Genomic DNA, 20,547 nt, shown 5'->3' on the forward strand with positions numbered 1-20,547 from the left:
GCTTAAATGATACTTTAAAAGCATATGGTATAACCCAGACAACCAGTTCAGCTCTGGACAATGTTATTACTAATTTCATTCCAACAAACAATATGAAGGTAGCAGTTATAAATGCACAAATATCCGATCATCATGGATTGTTAATTGACATTGTACCTAACAATTTAAGTTCAGTAAACAAGCAGCTAATAACTAAAGAATGTAGAAAATTTACTAAAACTAATTTAGATATGTTTAAAAATGTCTTAATAAGGAAACATGGCTGGATATCTACAATGTGGAAGTTGAAAGGAAGTATGATGTTTTTCACAGCAAATTTATGTACTACGTTCAACTTTGTTTCCCTAAAGTTAAAATAATAGAGAGAAACTGTAACACTAAATGAATTTCAGATGATCTTAAATACCAGAAAAACTCAACTATAAATTTAATTGAATTGAGTAGAGAAAAGAAAGATCAAAGTTTATATCAAAATCTTAGAAATATAAAGAAAGCCTTTAACAAAAATATAGATTATGCAAAAAAAGAAAATATTTTGAAAAAGTAATAAACTGCACTAATGCCATACTGCATTGGTATGTGTGTAAATCTACTTGGAATATTATTAATTCAGAAATATCTAATAAATCTAAACATAGACATCAAAATGAGGTGAACATCAAGGTGAAATAGTGACAGATCCAAATTCCATAACTGAACTGTTTAACAAATTTTGTATAGACACAGTTGAAAACCAAATCGTTCCTGAACTAAATAAGCCTTGCATATTTATGATACCATTAATTTGAATACACCACAATATCACATAAATTTCAACTGTAGACAGCTAAGTAACAAAAAACTAAAAAGAATATTATCATGTCTTTTGAAAATAAGTTGTCTGAATATGACAGTCATAAAATACACTTGTGATAAATTAATTAAACCAGTAAAACATTTAATAAACTCGTCTTTTGTATCAAGTATATTTCTATACATATTAAAAGTTACAAAAACTACTCTCATTTACAAAAATGGAAAGTAGTATGATTTAACCAATTAGTGAGCATTGGTATTATTATCCAATATGTCAGAAATATATGAAAAAGCAATGTACAACCAATTAGTAGGGTTTTTAGAGAAGTCTAATAGACGAAAATAAACACTGGTTCCGTCCAAAGAGATCAGGTATAAGTGCTCAAGATAAGTTTTTGTGTTAACATCAGTTACTTTGAAATCCTGACTAAACTCATTTCATTCTTTTTGACAATAGACAATAGACAAATATTTATTGTACAATATGTTTTCTGCTATCACAATGTAATAAAAAACTGGTTCATAGTCAATGATTAAAACTACATAACTAAACTTATTCTAAAACATTACTTTTGATACATATTTTATTGATATAAAAAAACATCATAAAACATAAAAAACCATTGATTAAATCCAAGGCTTTTAAAATTAAACAAAACAGAAATACAAATCATTTTATTAACCATTCTTAGAACATAACATAGAATATTACATAAAATATAAATTACAATGTCAAAGTGTTGAACAGTTAAAATATTCATCCAGCCTATAAAACGGGTTTCTTATCAACCAATCATACAACACATCAGCAAATTTTCTCTCGGTTAAATCTAGCCAGGCTAATGGTTACTTATAAAATAACTTTATGCTGAAATACTTAAGGTAACTCATTGTTTTTGATAGTCTACATTTTGGTAACTCTAGTTTATCTATGTTTTGTCTCATAGCTATGCATTATTTTCCCTTTAGGCAAGTGTTGTGTAATTTTTCTTAACTAGAATAAAACAAAATACACACACTCATATATATACACAAGTTAATGATTGTTCACATTTTTGGCTGAACCCATAGTGGTTTTTCATTCTAATTATCCTGACAACCTTTTTCTGTTGAATGAAAATTTTCTCTAAGCCTGTACAGTTTCCCCAAACTATCAGTCCATACCTCACAATGCTTTCAAAACATGAGAAATAGGCCATTCTTAAATACTTAAAACCAACCTGTTTTTAAAATCTACAATTATATTGATAACCCTAGATAGTTTTTACACACATTATCCATATGATTTTTCCATGACGGACTAGAATCTATGCTTATACCTAAAAAAGTAACGGGAATTTTACAATCAATACATTTTCTGTTTTCAAAGATACTATTAAGTTTTGAGTTTTACCTTTATTTAGGAACAATCCATTTGCTTCAAACCAACAAGTTACTTTTCGAGTGCCTGGTCAGACAAAGATTTGAGTTGCCCTATATTGTTATGTACATTTAAAAATAGAAGTGTCATCTGCATAAATTGTAGAAAAGCTTAAAAAATTAAAACTAAAGTCATTTATTAAAATAAAAAAGAGTATCAGTCTCAAAACCGACCTCTGAGGAACACCTGACTAAAAATCTAAAATCTGTGAGATTGTACCCCTTACATCTACTACTTGTTTCCTGTTGGTCAATTATGACTTAAAAACATCAAAGTCTTTACCATGAAAACCATAGTATTGTAATTTAGCAATTAGTATATCATGGCATACAATGTCGAAACTTTACTTAAATCACATAGGGTTATTTGAGCAGAATTACTATTTTCAAGAGCTAAGAGTAACTTGTATCATAATATGGCTTGAATACTAGATCTGCCAGAGCAGTAGCCATACGGACAATCACCAAATAAATTGAAAGATTCAATAAATTACAAGCCTGAATTTTCATAACTTTTTCATATATCTTTTGCGATGACAGGTATACAAGAAATCAGTCGATAGCTATTAGTTAAGTCAAGGTTTCCCTTTTTATATATGGGTACCAATCTGGAAAATTTTAAGTATAAAGGAAAAATACCCTCTAGAATACATTGATTTAAACAATACGTAAGTGGCTCTAGAATCTCAACAGCAACACTCTTTAGCAGCTCACTAGTGAACCCATACACATCTTTTGTTGATGAGCTTTTAAGTGACATAATTATATTCAACACTTCACTAGGTGATACAGAAGAAAAAACACACGAAACCGGTTGCACAATGTTAGCGTTCTTCAGATATTCAACTGCTGCACTGGTTGAAGCATTGACATTTCCACATATTTCTTCCACTGATAAGACAAAGAAATGGTTAAAGACATCAGGCTAAATGCTAGGTTGAGTTCCTGAGCCTGCTGATGGTTTCTTCCTGCTGTTGTATTAATAACAGTCCAAGTTGCTCTACATTTATTAGAAGAATTCTCAATGATTTCCTCATTTCTCTGTTTCTTAGCTTCTCTCAACGCTAACCTATAGTGACATCTTAAATTTTTCAGTAATGATAACAATTTATCACTGTTATTATTAGTATATATATATATATCTTTACAAATTAGAATATACTTTTTGTGCTAGCTTAGGTATATACCAATTTAGAGTATCCACCTTCTGTTTGACATTGGCCTTCTTTCTAGTTTCACCAACTGTTTTTTGTTTGTTTTGGTAAACAATGTTTAAAAAAGTTCAAAAATCTGTTTAAAAATCTATCAAAACTTATATTAGCAGACTGACCATATGTGTAAATATTTGCCCAGTTTTCTAGCTAACATCATTTTAAATTTACAAATTTGATCTTTTGTTATAGACCTTGTTCTAGAGACATTTATCGTGTTTATTTTTTGATTTGGATGTAGATTTTCATGATATATTTCAAAGGCATCATGATCAGATAGATCTGGCTTCATAAATTCTGCTAACTCTTTTGGAATTAGCACATATGGAACAACACCAAGGGAAAATTTGTGCAGAAAATAAATTTTGCAAAAACGAGGAACGCTATTTGTCACTTTGCTTGTAAATAACAAGCTATTGTGATTTGGAAATGTGGCCTTAATCAGTATTCGATAAAACCGTTTACAATAGTGTAGATTTGTACTATTCATGTACATCAGACCAACCGAGCCATTACTTGTACGACCTAATGAATTGAAATAAAATATTTTCTCCAACTATAACCCAACATTTTCGACCCCAAGAACTCATGGTTATTATTTTCAAATCTGTTACATGCCTCAGAGTGACATTTTTGAGGGAATGGGAGTTGGTTATGGCAAATTTAAACATAGTCTATGTTACACCACGTTTTGAAAGTCTCTGAATTATTTCAACACAAAATGTTTTTAATTTCACTAACCCTATCAACAGGTTGTATGAAAATGTAAAAAATAACTGGTTTCCACTTTATTTTATTATTGTATTTTTATGTATATCTAACTCTTCTTACATTTTAGAGGAACACAATTTTGTCAGGAAGTACTAAACATCTCCTGTGTGAAAATTATAAAATAAAGGTAATTTTCTTCTTACTTCAAACTTTGAAGAATTTTTAAAGTTTAGAAAAATTAAAAAATCTCTTTAAAGTCAATATTTTCTAATAGCAAACTATGCTGTGTTGTACAACAAATTGAAGGTCTATAAAAACAAACTTTGGTAAAAAAAAAAAAAAAAAAAAAAAAAAAAAAAAAAAAAAAAAAAAAAAAAAAAAAAAAAACTACATGGTACACTGTTTCTATTTTATAATTTTAACTTAAAGAGCTTTTATGTTTAACATTTTTTTTATTGGGTAAGCTTTTGCGAAGTCTAAATGTTGATCCGAAAATCATTAAATGTCTTAAATCAAAAATAAAAATATAAAATATCTACATCTATAAACACAAATCACAATAAAAGTAGAAACTGGCAAAGGAACATAGGAACATCCATGATAAGAGTTAATTAAGCTTAATATTCTTTCTGGGAAGAAATATCTGCACATTCTCGTTTGTGGTTTGCTAAGTAGAGAATAGTACTGATATCCTGATAACTAAATAACCTACAAACTTAACCCTTTCCACTCGGATTTTTTTCACTAGTCTGCCCCCTCAGCTCGTATTTATTTTAGCATATTTTCAGTAAAAACCCATTTTTAGCAAACTGGAAGTCAATAAAGTATATACATTATTATATTGTATAATAATTTTATTTTATTTCTAATTTATATTTTAGAGATATAAAATTTGATAATTACACTAATAAGTTTTATATTTTAGCATGGTATGGTATCGTTCAGAACACTCTGCAGGATGAAGACCAGGATTTTTTGAACAGGTTTTACAATAGTAAAGTGTTTCCTTTCTTCCTCCTGGCACCTTTCTATTGCTACAAAACAGCACAGTCTTTAGTTTTTTTTGTTGGATGAGCTGCAAGAAAGTGAGGTTGTTTGTTTAGCCTTTCTTCTTTTTCTACTGATGAAGGACGACCCCGCTTCAAACTCATAGGGTTACTGACATGGCCTACAAGTTCAGTGATAAGGATTTCTCTGAAATTCCTGTGTTGGATTGTTTTTTCTCCATGGTTTTGTTTATTCGTGTTGAACAAGAGCAAGCTATTTACTATTCCCACTTCCAACATCCAGAAAAATAGCTTTCTCCACTACTTCAGAGATTTACGGGGAAATTTGTAGGAAGCAATATAGTGGTCTGCTTGGTCCAAGCCACCCATATATTTGTTATACTGACAGATAACTGTTGGCTTTTGTATGTTTATTTGATTATCCTTGCCTTAATTAGGTAATTCAGCAATAACTTCTGAATCAGAAAGAAAAGAGGTACTTGGTAACGACATATCGAGTCACTAATGCGAACGCGTCTGAAAATTGGTTAGGAAACGTGACTACAATGACAAAGCAAAATAAATCAGCAGCCGACCAATCGTATTTCAGCTGTCATTTATTAGTTCCTGAGAATGCCGTGCGATCGCAGCACCAATCGGAAACATCGTAGGCCGCCTAAAAATAAAGAAAAGCTGACGTCACTGCAATGTCGGATGGCGTCCGACATACGAGCGGAACGGCAAAATAGCAATGTCGGACGACGTCCGACATACGAGCGGAAAGGGTTAAAATTTTGCAATCTTCATTTAACACATTGAACCCTAAGCCTATAACATCGAATTTACTCAGTATACAGGCCGTTTTTTGAGATTTTTGAAATTTTTTTAAACTATGAAGACATTGTTTTAACCTAACATATTATATATTAAATTAAAGAGATGAACACACAGTTTTAGAAAATGTGCCTTTTTATGATAAAATAATTATTTGAACAAAATTATAAAGTAAACAAAATTATGGCAAAATATTTTTTAACCACCTAATGTTCTATAAATGTATTTTTAATATAAAATTAACATAAAAGAAAGAGTATTCATGTTAGTACTAATGGAAGGCCTTTCATAATCATACTCAGCATCATTCACGTCTTGATCATTATGCGTAATCTTAAAATCTGGATCAGGATCATTGTCGTTGAGGAACTAACTCTACGATCCAGAATCATAAATTTGACCCAAGATTCTTTCAAACTGAATCGCCGATGATCTTTTATTTTCATTAAAAATACGATCATCCTCCTCCAAATCATGCTCAGAATCTGACATCATATCACGTATAATGCGCACCGTTATTTTGTCTGAATGATTACTCATTTTACACAATGATCAAGAAAAATAAAACTTGTATAAGTAAGAAACCAATAAAAATAAACTAAACCATCACTAAACCAACATTTATTACTTTATTCAGTAACAATAGAACTTTGTTTATAAATAACAATGCTCGCTTCACACTATGCGGTTGTGCAATAGTTGAAAATACTATTTTTGCAGCTGCACAAGTGTTACTTGTCATAAAAAGGCGTATAAATATATAAACAATATAACATAGGAAATAATCGGAAACAACTAAACCCGATTTTTGTACCGAAAACCTAAACGTATTGAATTAAGTACCGGAGCCCGAGTATAGGTCGGGCTCCGTATTCAATGTGTTAAGTATGAGGAATGCTGAGTTCGATGATGGTTTATGTCATTCCATGGGTAACCATGCTGGGAACGAGAAAAAAACAGAATAAATAAATGTGTAAACAAACTGAATACAGTCATTTAAGATTACATCATGTGACTTTATCCATAGAGTAAAAAGAAAAAGAGTGGAAAGTAAGTATTAAAAGTCAGTGATAAGATTTGGTTTCAGCACACTCTTGTGTTGTATATTCTCCTTTGCTCTCTGGAACTTTTATTATTTTAATACTGCTATGAAACATAATTTAATGAACAAAATGGAAATGCATTATGTGGCAAGATATCTCGAAAAAGATTTCATTTACTGACTTTAAATTTTCCGTGAAACTTCATTACTACATACACAAGTATGCAGAAATGATGGTGCATTTTCAATCATTTAATTATCTGAGCGTCATTGAAGGCTCTGACTCTGTAGGCTGACAGTTTCTCTTTTTCCTGCTGGATAGTTTGTAAAAATTACTTTACGATTGTCTGTCTTACAACAAGAGACCTTCAAGATATTTTTCAAACATCAAGAGTTGTGTTGGCATTATAATACATAACAATATTTATTTTGAAGTCATAATCATATTAGATGTCTTCATGATATAGATACTCTTGCAGGGAGTAGAAGGGTCTCTGTGATAGTCAGTTGTTTAGCTTTCTCTTGAGCATCTTCTCGATGAGGATTCTTATTTCCGTTGGCTAATGGTTTAACAATTTTGGGCTGATATAAGAAGGCTTTCGTATAGCAAAAGGTGGTGTGCAACTGGGATCCATGCCGGCTATCTGTGATGGATATTCAGACATTGTTGCCGTTTCATTAATTAAAACTGTAGCATGATGATTGTTACAATCAAATATCGAAAAAATACTTTATTAATTTTTCCTCATAAACTTAACTATATTCATATCTCTAATTAAAGACTTTTTTTATTTTATTATTACTGTATTATTTTAATATTTGATTTTTTCAATGCTGTACATGATTTAATTATTTAGATATACTGTTGTACTATTTTGATAACACCAAAACATTACGAATCGGGTCCAAAATATCTTAATTGTTCATAACTTAAACTGAAAACAGGATGCAAGTAAACTGGTAAGATTTTTTGCCTACATTCTTGTAAAATACACTAAGAAGTGTTTCTAGCTCACCCACCGACTTGGGTTTACAAATCGAATCTTTGGAAGGGTTTTTGTGACAATTCAGTAAAAATTAATTCATGTTTCCTTCAAGTGATAATATTTCCTTCTAAATCTTGATATTATTCAATCACAGTTACAGGAGAAATGTCTTACAGAAAGTTAATAGTAAAATTCAGATAAAAGTTCATTTTTTTTAAAGTTTATTCTTTGTTTCTACTGGACCATAACTACCTACAACTGGAATGTTATCTATTGTCTTCAACTGGAATGTTAGGTACACCAAAGCCGCAATGCTGAATTGCCATTTGTCCTATAGCTGGCAGCACTGTGTTGATATTTGTTTCCTCCCTTTATTTTTCAGTTTTCAATACATGTACTTTACAAATATCACATTTATGTATTAGGTGGTTGAAACATTAAAATACACAGAGATAATAAAAATACCTCACGGTTAACCCCCTTGGCAATCAAAGAGTTAGATACAGTATTATAGTTGCTTATTTGATTAAAAAATACATTAGGGAATCATTAATTTTCAACGTAAAAGCTGAATTTAACTGTTAAGGAATTTGGAAAAAAATTTTGATTGGCCTCCCTGTCAACTACTTGCAGACAAAAATCCGATACATTCTAAATTTAGACAATTTATGTTCAAATATAACTAAAACTATAGTCCCTAGTACAGTAGGTTAACTGTGTGTATTTTATAAATCATTGTACTTAAATATAACAACAATTTCATATTATTTACATCCTCACTATTAGCTGCAGCTGGTGGACAGCTAGCTAACTGTATGTAACCTATTCCTTGTTATAGTTGTCAGTTCTAAAGATTGATTATGTTATAGAGCTGGAATGTATGTTTTGCCATTTAACTTATCGTAAAGGGGTAGTATTTAGTACATTTGAGATTGCACACAAATGTTACCTATTGTGTAAGTAAATTTTGTTTAATTGTTAAATATGATGTAAAATTTTAGCTAATGGCCTGTAGTTTTGAAATTACATAGCTATATGGTAGTTGTAAAGATAAAAAATAACCAAGAAGTAAACTGAAAAAATGTCCTTGTTAAAAGTTAATTTTTTAACAACTTTATGGTTATACAGTACAAATATTTTAAAATAAAGTATACAAACATCTTATACTGTATTAAATAAAGAGAACATTTATAGGTAAAAACAAAATACAAAATTATTATCCTAGTTATAAGCATTATAGAGTTACCGTCATATAAGTAAAAGTATGCAACAAACCTCCAAGTGAAACTGGCCTTTTTTTCTGGTAGGTCTAACTTTTGACCGGACTCTAAGTAATTTCCTTTAATACTACTTTTTTGTATGTCTTACTTAATCACTTCTTATATTAATATTGGTTTTGTAATTGTTTAACTAAAACCAAATGTATACTTGTTATAGATAGATTTTTTCCAGCTTGAAATGAAGAATTTGGTAATGTCGTAAAAGAATTAAAATTGCATTACTTTGAGATAAACGTAACAATAACTAGTTACAGTGATAAACTACTTTTAAGATCCCTGGTTCAAAAATAGAAATTTTTTATATAGGCTAGAATAAATAAAAGATCAACAAAGGCAAATATATTTATAAAACATTTTACACAAATATGAAATAATGTGCTATACTGAAACTATTCTAAAAATAACTGTAAATTGATAAAAAACATAATTATTTTTCATTGGCTCGTAAAAATAGTGTTTAATGTATTAACCAAACATTTGTAAAAATAAATTAATTTAAAATACAATATGTTTTATTGGATTTATAATATTTTTAATTGTATCTTCTAATTAAATTAGAAAACCAACAAATTTACTTATATTTACAAAAACTTTACATTACATTGAATTATTAATTGGAAAAGATCTGTTGGCAGTAAATATAATGTTGTCTTATAGCTAAGAAGTTAATCTTTTGAGTGATATGCACTTGAACACTTTCATTTTTATTTGTATCAAAGTTAAAATATTGTATCAACGCAATGGTCAGCAAAAACTACTATTAAATGTTATACTTTATGTTAATTGCTTGACATAGTTTCTATCAGTTATAAATACCTGTTTTTGATAGTTTAATTCATTCGAAACACACAGATTTAATATTAATGTGGTGAACATATTAATTAATGGCTTAATACGTGTTAAGAAAAAACATCACTCAACTAGATTCTGGTCAATGGGGCCACTAAAAGGGTTACGCATTGTCTTTTAATTATTTTCTATAATGTTAAAATCTCCCATGATAAACAACTTTATTTTCTTTTTCTAAGGCTCTATTCAGAACTTTAGTAGAATATCAGTTGTGTAACTTAGATTTGAGCCTGGTCGCCTTAGAGTCCCTAAAATAGGTTTCTTAAACTTTTTCTGTGGGAAATGCTGCTTCATATATTGATTTTGATTCTTCGTCACTAGTGTCCGTTAGCTTAACTTGATCTACTAGTTCTTCCTTCACATACAGGCATACCTCACCCTTTAGACGGCATTTTCTGGCTCTCCAGGTGTCAGTCAATCTGGTATTTTGTAAGTATGTTTCTTCGACTCCAAATTATAAGATAAGGTTCATTTTTATGCAGGAAATGGCGTATTTGTTCAACAGTCTGTCTATGTTTTGGTGGACTATTTTAATATTTTTTCTAATTTTATTTTTGTGTCTGAAGTGAGATCAATCTGTCGTCTGTTAGCCTTTTTCAGTTGTTTAAGGGAATTTGGCTGATCTGTGTCTTGCCAGGAGTTTGTCTGTCTCAGGGTAACACAGTTTAGTTCAGTTTTTTGTTAAAGTTAGTGGCTGTCATTCCATATAACTTGATTTGGTTTATATCCATTTTGGAGTAAGATGTTTGTTTTCAGTTTTTTGTTTTAAGGAGTTACTACTGTTTCTTATGAGATCTTGTAATAACTGGACCTACAAATTTATATAATTACTTTTTAAAAAAAAGCTTTTGGCAATATAATTTTTTCAAACTGATGAAAATATATATTATTTATGTAATTTTAAAAGGTCCTAATGTTTTTTTATATCTCTGGGTATTGTACACGGTGAGGCAGACCACCTATACAATGTATAATGGCTGAACTGAGAAACATACCTTCTTTGTTTTAATGATAACCCCCATATTTCAACCCCAAAGAATTGGGGTATTTTTGGGCATTTAAAATTATCTTCCCAATTTCTTTGTAGTTGAAATATACAGGTCTTCATTAAAACAAAGAAGGTAGGTTTTTCGGTTTAGCTGCTATACATCGCGGACGGATGGTCTGCCTTACCCTGTATACAGTCTTAACATATATTATATTGCGCTAATTAATGTTTTGTTCAAATTTATAAAGATTACTAATTTATTAAAAGCTGTTAAGTAAAATACATTAATGAGTGTTGTAATGTACATCAACGGTCAGCTAGATTAACACTATCTAGCTTGGTCAAGTTAACCATTAGCAAGATCAAGTTCTAGCAATGATAACAATCAATCAAGTGAATGTTGGCAAGTGGTCAGTTCTATTTAAGTACCTAGTCACAAACTTGGACCATAGCCGAGGCAACACATGGAGACACTACAACTTGTAGAGAGATTTATTTATACCTCAGTTAGTTCCATACTGTCTTCTCTATTTCTTTCTGTTTGCCTCTCTCTATCTCTTTCTCTCTCTCTTTTTCTTTTATTTCTTTCACTCTGAGCCTGTATTATGAACTACATTCCGTGATATATTTTTGTTTGTTCTGTAACATTCCTGATTTGTTAAAAAAAACAGTTGACCTCAGTTTCTTTTATACAGTTTTAAATGAGGTTCTTTTTAGTGCATTATACTTGGAATTACTCAAAACATTTCACATTATATCAGAGTACAATCTTAATTTAAAGGTTGGTTTTTGTGGTACTTTAGTTTCTTTCAGGACCTAACAATGTTAAATTGTGAGTATTTATTCAACTATCCTTGAATATATAGTTATCAAGATATATTTTTACAAGTTTGTCAATACGGTTAACATTATTTCAGTAATTATAGTCTGAATCCTTTTGTTAGGTGCAATGTCAGCAGTTATCGAACTCACAAGTTGAATTTAAGTATTCAGATTATTTTATATATAATTTAATTGTATGAATTGTAATTAAAACTAAAGAAGTTTTAATGTAGAAACAACCACATGAAATAAATGTGTAATATCACATTAAACAACATATGTGAAACAATTTATTGAAACAGTGACAAGTATAATCTGATCTTTTGATGGCTATTAGCTATAATGTGGAGTAGCTTCTTGTAACATATCTTTGAATTGTATTAGTTTGTACAACTTTTGATTAACAATTTTATTGTCCTAGCGACCAGTCACTTTATTAACTAGTATGTTCATATAATTACAGAATTTTCAATGCCGTTAGAAATGACTGAATAATTTTACTATGTACATGATGTACATGAATTTGCCAAAAACACAATTCGCTCAAATAGAGACCATGTGGTAGATTTAAAAAATGTAATTGTACATGTAAATTGTAATTGTTATACAAATGTAGAACTGTTATTTTCAAGATTAACAAATATCACAAAACTCCTGCATACATTTTTCTACTTTCTGAAAAATAATAACTGTGTCTTGATTAATAACATAACAATTGAATTAAATGATTATTTTATTAACACTTTGTACCCTGAGCCCGAGTATAGGTTGGGCCGCGTCGGCAGCGCCTGCTACCGGCGCCCGAGTACAGCTCGGTTTGTGTTATTTAATTGTATATTGTATATTGTATATTTGTATATAATATAATTGTATATTTAATTGCTCAGTCATCTTATTTTGGGATTCAAACATTTTGATTATGTTCATTGGTTGTCTAAGTTCGTATTTGTTGGTTTTGAGATCTCTGGGTCACGTTTTAGTAATGAAATACGTATATTTATCGTCGTACTACAAGCGAGTCTAGACAGCTGATCGTAGGCACCGCGGCTGATCGTCGGTACTGTCATTTTGCTTTGTAGTGTTTCACGTTGTGTGTTGTTGTGAGTCTTAGTGGTGTCTTCTACAAATCTTGCCGACAAATACTGAAGCAAATGTTATTATAATGTATTATAAATGTGAATTTAACTGTTTGTAAATAATCAGAACTTTAGTTTCTTACTAAATGAAGTAAAGGCAAATGCAAGCAATGTGAGGTTATCCGTGTGTTTTGTTTTGTATTTATACTAGATTTGTTCTTTCTTCTAGACTTTCCGTTGATTTTATTTTATATTATTTACTTATTATTTTCGAGTTTAAATAATATGGGTGATGAAATCAAAAGTGATGCAATTTGCGATCTTTTGTTTGACTGCGAGTCGGAAAGTGATGATGATTTTGATACACACCTGGGACCAAATATTGATTTTATGAACGATCTAAACGAAAATTTGTGAGATTCTGTATTTGATTCAGACCATTGTGCTTTAAAAATTACCACTCTAAGGCAAATTACCTGAACTAACAAGCTATGTAGCAAAAACTTTTTTTGTATTTTTTACATAACATTCAATATTATGTAATAATTTTATTTTGAAAATAAACTTTATATTTGTATACATTAAAAAAAGTATGTATCTCTATCTTTAAAAAGATATATAGTATGAGTTTATAACATAATTACTGTAATAACACAGAACTTTTTAAAAGCATCATAAAACCCCCAGGGAGCCACGCCGAAACATATATTAAGGGCCCAGGGTACAAAGTGTTAATAATTGAAGTCGTTTGTAGTTGGTTATAAGCTTAATTTGTATCATTGGGCTCAAATTTAATAGAAAAACTATGGAATGTAGTAATATTTGATCAAGAACAAATGCAGAAACATTGACTAAAAACTTCATCAAAAGGAAAGGAAGACTGACTGCAATGGACACTAGACATGTTAAAATAAGTTAATACTGATTCTCATGATAAAACATCTATACAAACATCATAAGACACTTTGTATATCTATCTCGACCCATAGTTATGACTCTTTTGGTGCAAAGTATATTTGTATTTTCAGAAAACAATCATTATGTAGCAAAAGCTGTCATAATTCCTAAACATATCTTTATAATTGTGCATAACTATCGTACATTTATTTTAAGTTTAACTTATCAAATGAAATCTATAGACATTTATAGATTTTAGTCAACAGTCATGAATAAAATAGATATCAATAATGAAATAAGACAAGACAGATTAATCCAGTCTATTACGCAACAAATATTGATAACAGATTAAACATTTAAAACTGGACCGTACTACCACAATTCAAATAAATTTGAGGTTTCAACAGAAATTATAGCCTTAAATCTTTATAATGAATGTTTATATTAGTCTGAAAGTGATTTAAATTACTTAAATTATATATGACAACAGATGGGGTTCTTGAGTGGACTGTCTCTCTTTGTTGGGTTATCTTATTGTTCGGAGTGTTGTGCTCATTTGGACTGGGAGTGTTTGACTCTATGGACGAAAAGATGAACACTGTGTTGTTTAGTTATGAAGCCAGAGGAAGTGTATATCAAAAGACTTTATTAATATCTCGCAAGGTGAATACCAAGGTATAATATTTTTAGCGTTAGTACTAGTTTAGGTGTATCATTATGAATAAGTTAGTTAGTTGTTGTAATCTTAGTATGTACTTGTATAATAGGCTTATATTTCTTCTAAGCCTCCTATAGCTCTTAAATCATGAGTGTTTGGATAGGCTTAACCTACTTTCACAACCTTTATACATATATGCATAAAATATATTGATCTACTCCCACATCAGATCATGTATTCTGTGAGTTACTTGAATTTGAAATCTAAAATACTGATTTTGATAATAGTGCTCTTCTTTTAAGATAAGAAGATAAATTTGAAATTTAAGGTGCATTGTAGAGAGTATTTTATTTTAATATGAGGGCTATCTAGTAAGTAGATTACATTTTAATATAAACAAAAAACAAAGTACTTAATAAAATAGTGTATTATATAAATTTGAAAGTGGCACTAAAATATTATTTTTCAACATAGTGACCATACAAGTTTAGGCACTTATCATAGCGGTGAACTAGTTTTGAAATTCCAAGGTTATAAAATTCTGCTGCCTGAGACTTCAACCAGGTAATTACACCCTCCCGCAGTTCCATGTTGTCATCAAAGTATTGTCATGGCTGGGTGCAAGGTCCAGACTGTAAAGTGGATGTGGAAACATCTCCCACTTAAAGGCATCCAGTATTTCTTGAGTCCGATGTGACATTTGTGGTCAGGCGTTGTCGTGCAAAAACCAAATTTTCGAATTTAACTTTCCTCTGCGCTTGTTTTGTATTGTTCTTCTTAACTTTTGCAAGGTTTCACAATACCTCACAGAATATGTGGTTGTACCTCGTTCTAAGAAAGCAACAAGAAGAACTCCTTTCCTGTCCTAAAACAGTTGCCATAATCTTCCGTGCCGACAATGTTTGCATGCATTTCCTTGGATTTTTGCGGGAGTGTGTGTGCCCCTACTCCATAGACTGTAACTTGGTTTCGCAAGTCATGTGTTTTACCCAAGTCTCGCCTCCTGTAATGAGTCGATCGAGCAGCATGTCACCATATTTTTGTAAGTGTCCAAAAATGTCACAAAAAATGTATAGTACCCTAACTTCTGTGTAACAATTTTGTGTAACAAACTCATTTAAATTTGAGAAAAACTATGTGAGAGTTCTGTTAATGTGAATCGGTGTTCTTTTTTAATCTTCTCATCGACTTTAGAGACAATTTCTTCGGTTACAATGCTTAGCCATCCACTTTGTTCATTATCATGCACATTAGTTAGGCCACTTTTAAACCTAATGCATCACTGACGCACTCCACCTTTAGTAATCACGTTGTTCTCATAAACTTCACAGAGTTGGCGATAAATCTCAATTAGTTTATTTTGCTCAGCCAAAAAATAACTGTATTACCGACTGCACTTCACATTTCATGGCATTTTTAATTGTGTCACATATTTTAAACTACTATTGTAAAACATCAAGGAGTGAATGTAACCTCTCACTAGCACGGCTGGATAGCCACTTAATGGAGAAGCGCCCTGACATCAAAATGGCTGCGATAGTCCCACCCATAGCGGCTACTAGCGATACATAATCTACTTTCTGGATAACCCTGGTATTAAAGGTTTGTCTGAAAAATATTCAACCTTTTTCTCTCAGGAACATGAGTCACTCAGTGGCAAATGTGACCAGGTTTGAAAATCTATTGACGGGATTCAACATTAGAATCTGGAGAGACTCGCTGCGTCATAATTATCGTCTGATCGTCAGTATACAAATTACCCTTTAAAAAACGGTCTTATGGTATTTTGTGTTTGAAAAATCATAAATAGGTTATCTTATTAATGAATAGTCTGAATTTAAAAAATAGTATTTGGCTGCAGTTAGTATTAAATGTATGTTCTTATATCACTGTGAGTCTGCTGCGTATATCCCGGACGATAGCTGATTGACTTAACATAAATTACTGATCGCAAAACGTGATTTTGTTGTACTTTGTGTATAAATAACCATAGATAGATAACCTAATTAATAAATTATCCTAGTTTTTTTAAACCATATTTTGCGTGTAGATCTGTATTTAAGTACATTCACCACCACGATGCTGCATATATTCACGTACGACAAAAGTAGAAGTAAAAGTAAAAATGTAATTTATTAGTTGACATGCAAAAATTGTGCAATGGATTATGTTGGATTGACAACAAACCCATTGCACATAAGAATGAATAATCATCGTTGTTCGTCTAAAAAACAGGATGAAAAATTGGTTTCCCAACACGCATTAGGCCATCAACAGATTTTGAACAATGTTATTCACTGAAAGGTATTTGCAAAGTACCCGAAGATGGAAACAAAATTGACTTGGAAAATTTAGAACAGACACATCAGTTAATATTAAAATCAAAGTACCCATTTGTCTGAATAAAAGATGAATTGATTATTGATTATTGATATTGATGAATTGATTCAATGACAGGGTGGCTGGTCATCAGTGTTACAAAAATTATTGGGTGAAATTACAAAGTAAATGAAGTATAATGATGCATGTAAGAGGTTCCAAGTCAAAAAATTGTCTTCAAAAAGAATTATTTTAATTTTTTCCAAAATAACCATGTTTTTAAACATATTACAGCAATTTCTCAATTACCTGTAAACGGATTTGAGTAAATGACGTAATTTTCGTATTCTACATTAAATTTTGAATAGGAATAAGTGAAAATTTTAAAGGATCAATAATAAAAACTCCATTGTTAATAGTTTTAAAGTTTAAAATTTAATTATCTGTTAAAAATAAAAACACATTGGTCTATTGTATTTTTCTACACCCTGTATACAAGAAAGTAGCTAAATATTTTAAAAACTGCGCCATTTTATAAGCTTTCCAACCATACACTACACTATTGAGGTTTAGATCTGCATATGTTCGTTTTAGTGTTTTGAAATCTCCAAAACACGGAGTGCAGAAAAACGGTTAAAAGGCAATTTATAACAAAAAAGGGGTAATCTAAACGTACAAAGTAGTATTAATTTACTAGTGTCATAATAATCTATTTTGATTATCAAAAACTAATTTTCTATTCATTTCATGGCCATAAATCGTTATCTAACTATCAAAACAACACTGGTATTTTGAATTATTCTTATCTATTAGATAATGATAAGATAAAATGGATTATTCCTGTTTTCTTGTTTATGTTATTTTTATCTTCTGATCAAGCAAATACCTGCTTAGATAAAACATTGTGGTCAGTCAGTTCTTCTTTGTCAGTGATGCTAGAACCATGTCTTTCTCAAATCGCGAATACGCTGACATGCACTTCATCTACGGACTGTGCAACGGTAATGCGCGAGCGGCACAGAGAGAGTACAGGGCTCGCTATCCTGACCGTGTTACTCCTAGTTCACAGGTGTTCCCCAGACTCCACCAGCGCTTAACAGAAACAGGATCTTTCCATAAGTTGAAAAGAGAGGTAGGTCCTAATATTGATGTTTATGCAGATGAAGATATTTTAGTGAGGGTTGAGGATGATCCCGAACTAAGTACTAGACAGCTAACTACAGTTACTGGCCTTTCTCGTTGGAAAGTTTCTAATGTTTTGAAGTCTAATACGTTTCACCCGTACCATTTCACCCTGGTTCAATCACTTGAACCAAATGACTTTGAATCGAGAAGAACGTTCTGTCGATGGCTCCTAAACAAAGACATTGAAGAGTATCACTTTTTCAAAAAAATATTGTGGACAGATGAAGCCAGTTTTACAAGAGAGGGTGTTTTCAACTACCATAACATGCATGTTTGGGCTACAGAAAATCCTAGAGCTATGAAAGTATCATCTTTTCAGCATCGGTTCACAATAAACGTGTGGGCGGGAGTAGTTGGTGATATTTTCTTGGGACCCTATGTCATTGATGGAAGCTTAACAGGAGAAAAGTATCTTGACTTTTTACAACATAACTTGCCTCAACTTCTAGATCAACTCACTCGACAACAAAGAGAAGAGTTGATTTTTCAACACGACGGTGCACCTCCTCACTTTTCCAACAATGTAAGGCAGTGGTTGAATGAAAACTATCCAACTTGGATTGGGCGAGGAGGGACTGTTGCTTGGCCACCCAGATCTCCGGATCTCAACCCCATGGACTTTTATGTTTGGGGGTACATGAAGAGCCTGGTGTACAAGACAGTCGTTCCCAACAAAGTGGATCTGCACGACCGTATATTTGACACTGCAAACAAAGTGAGGGATGAGTTGTCTCACAAGGTTACTGTGCGTGCCATTCGGAAAAGAGCAAGAGCCTGTGTTCGGGAAAATGGAGGGCAATTTGAACATAAAATAAAGTAGAGAGTGTTCTCAAATCAATATGATTGTAATCATAGTGTATTTTTACTGCTTGCTTGTCTTTTATAATGAATAAATACAATGTGTGTATACTTGGTTTTTTTAACCAGTTATTAAATTTTTTTAAATTTAAGCCCATTTGGTAAATGTTTATGCATAATCAAGTATTTTTTGAAAAACATTTGGCCCAATCGAATTAAAATCGAACTATTAGATTTTTTTAATAATGTGCAATTATAATAACAATTGTATAAATAAAAAATAATTAATGTTTAAAATTTTTTTGTTTTTTTTCTTTGTCTTAAAATGTTTAGAAAATTAAAAAAGAATTTTTTAAAGATTTTAAACAAATAGTAAGCATGTATTCAGCGAAACTTTGGTTTTAGTTATAGTTTGAACAGTTTTATTTAAGTACCTTGTGTTTTCTTGTATTCAAACCACTGAAACAAACATATTCAGATTCAAACTTCAATAGTGTAGTGTATGGTTGGAAAGCTTAAAAAATGGCGCAGTTTTTAAAATATTTAGCTACCTTCTTGTATACAGGGTGTAGAAAAATACAATAGACCAATGTTTTTTTTATTTTTAATAGATACTTAAATTTTAAACTTTAAAACTATTAACAATGGAGTTTTTATTATTGATCCTTTAAAATTTTCACTTATTCCTATTCAAAATTTAATGTAGAATACGAAAATTACGTCATTTACTCAAATCCGTTTACAGGTAGTTGAGAAATTGCTGTAATATGTTTAAAAACATGATTATTTTAGAAAAAATTAAAATAATTCTTTTTGAAGCCAATTTTTTTACTTGGAAACTCTTACATGCATCATTACACTTAATTTACTTTGTAATTTCACCCAAAAATTTTTTTAACGCTGATGACCAGCCACCCTGTATATACACATACATACATACATACACACACAGCATGTAACTGATTGTTCTAAATCTGTTTTTCGTTTGTTTATAATTTGTTTCTTATCAATGTATTTCAATAATTTTAGGAAACTGAAAGAGAGTCAATAACCCAGAGCAAAACTAAGACCTCTCAAGACCAAGGAGGGCTCACTGGCTTAAGCAACATTGGGAATACTGTGAGTATGTTATTTATTACACCCGTATTCTGACTCGAGGTGTTGAAATTATCTAAATTATTTTTAAAGCTGAGTTCATTTGGATTTTGCCATAATGATTGATAAGGATAACATGAATGTAATAAACATTTATAAGTGTTTAGTGAAAGTTATACACAGTAATAAAACAAAGTCCATATCCCATTGTGTTCAGTCAGTCCTAGCCTGTTGACTATATTTAAAAAATTGCATAAGCAATCACAGTCTTATCAGGCTGATATAATTGAATTCAAGTTTGCTTTGCATACTCTGAATCTTTTCAACTCCTCCTAATTACATTTTTATATTGAATATTTACTCTATAAACAACTTATTTGTTTGTATCTATTAGAATACAAATTTTAAAATGAAATAGAGCTTTTCAAACAACTCATATGAATAGTTTTATTATATAAAAATGGGAATAGTTTCAAGTATCAAAATTTAAGGTAAATATTATACATTTAATTAATTAATTAACATTTGATGGATTTAAAATAATTTGTTTAGTTTACAAAGTCTTTTGTCTAATAGTTTTTTTACTTGTTTTGTCG

General features: G+C 30.7%; 1 protein-coding gene across 3 annotated transcripts in view; it reads left to right on the forward strand.

Annotated features, from left to right (window-relative positions):
• Window positions 1-20,547, forward strand: part of LOC124369072 (ubiquitin carboxyl-terminal hydrolase 2-like) — an 80,634-nt gene that overhangs the window by 27,694 nt on the left and 32,393 nt on the right. Inside the window, exons 1-3 of one of the 3 annotated variants that reach the window (XM_046826786.1) lie at window positions 11,631-11,933; window positions 14,387-14,571; window positions 19,886-19,975. In XM_046826786.1, coding sequence (XP_046682742.1) covers window positions 11,924-11,933; window positions 14,387-14,571; window positions 19,886-19,975 — 285 coding nt within the window. In that variant the 5' untranslated portion in view covers window positions 11,631-11,923. Of the gene's footprint in view, window positions 1-11,630; window positions 11,934-14,386; window positions 14,572-19,885; window positions 19,976-20,547 lie in introns of those variants that run through there. The other 2 variants (XM_046826787.1, XM_046826785.1) reach the window with 2 other exon arrangements.

Source organism: Homalodisca vitripennis, chromosome X, assembly GCF_021130785.1.
Source record: "Homalodisca vitripennis isolate AUS2020 chromosome X, UT_GWSS_2.1, whole genome shotgun sequence".
NCBI classification, from domain to species: domain Eukaryota; kingdom Metazoa; phylum Arthropoda; class Insecta; order Hemiptera; family Cicadellidae; genus Homalodisca; species Homalodisca vitripennis.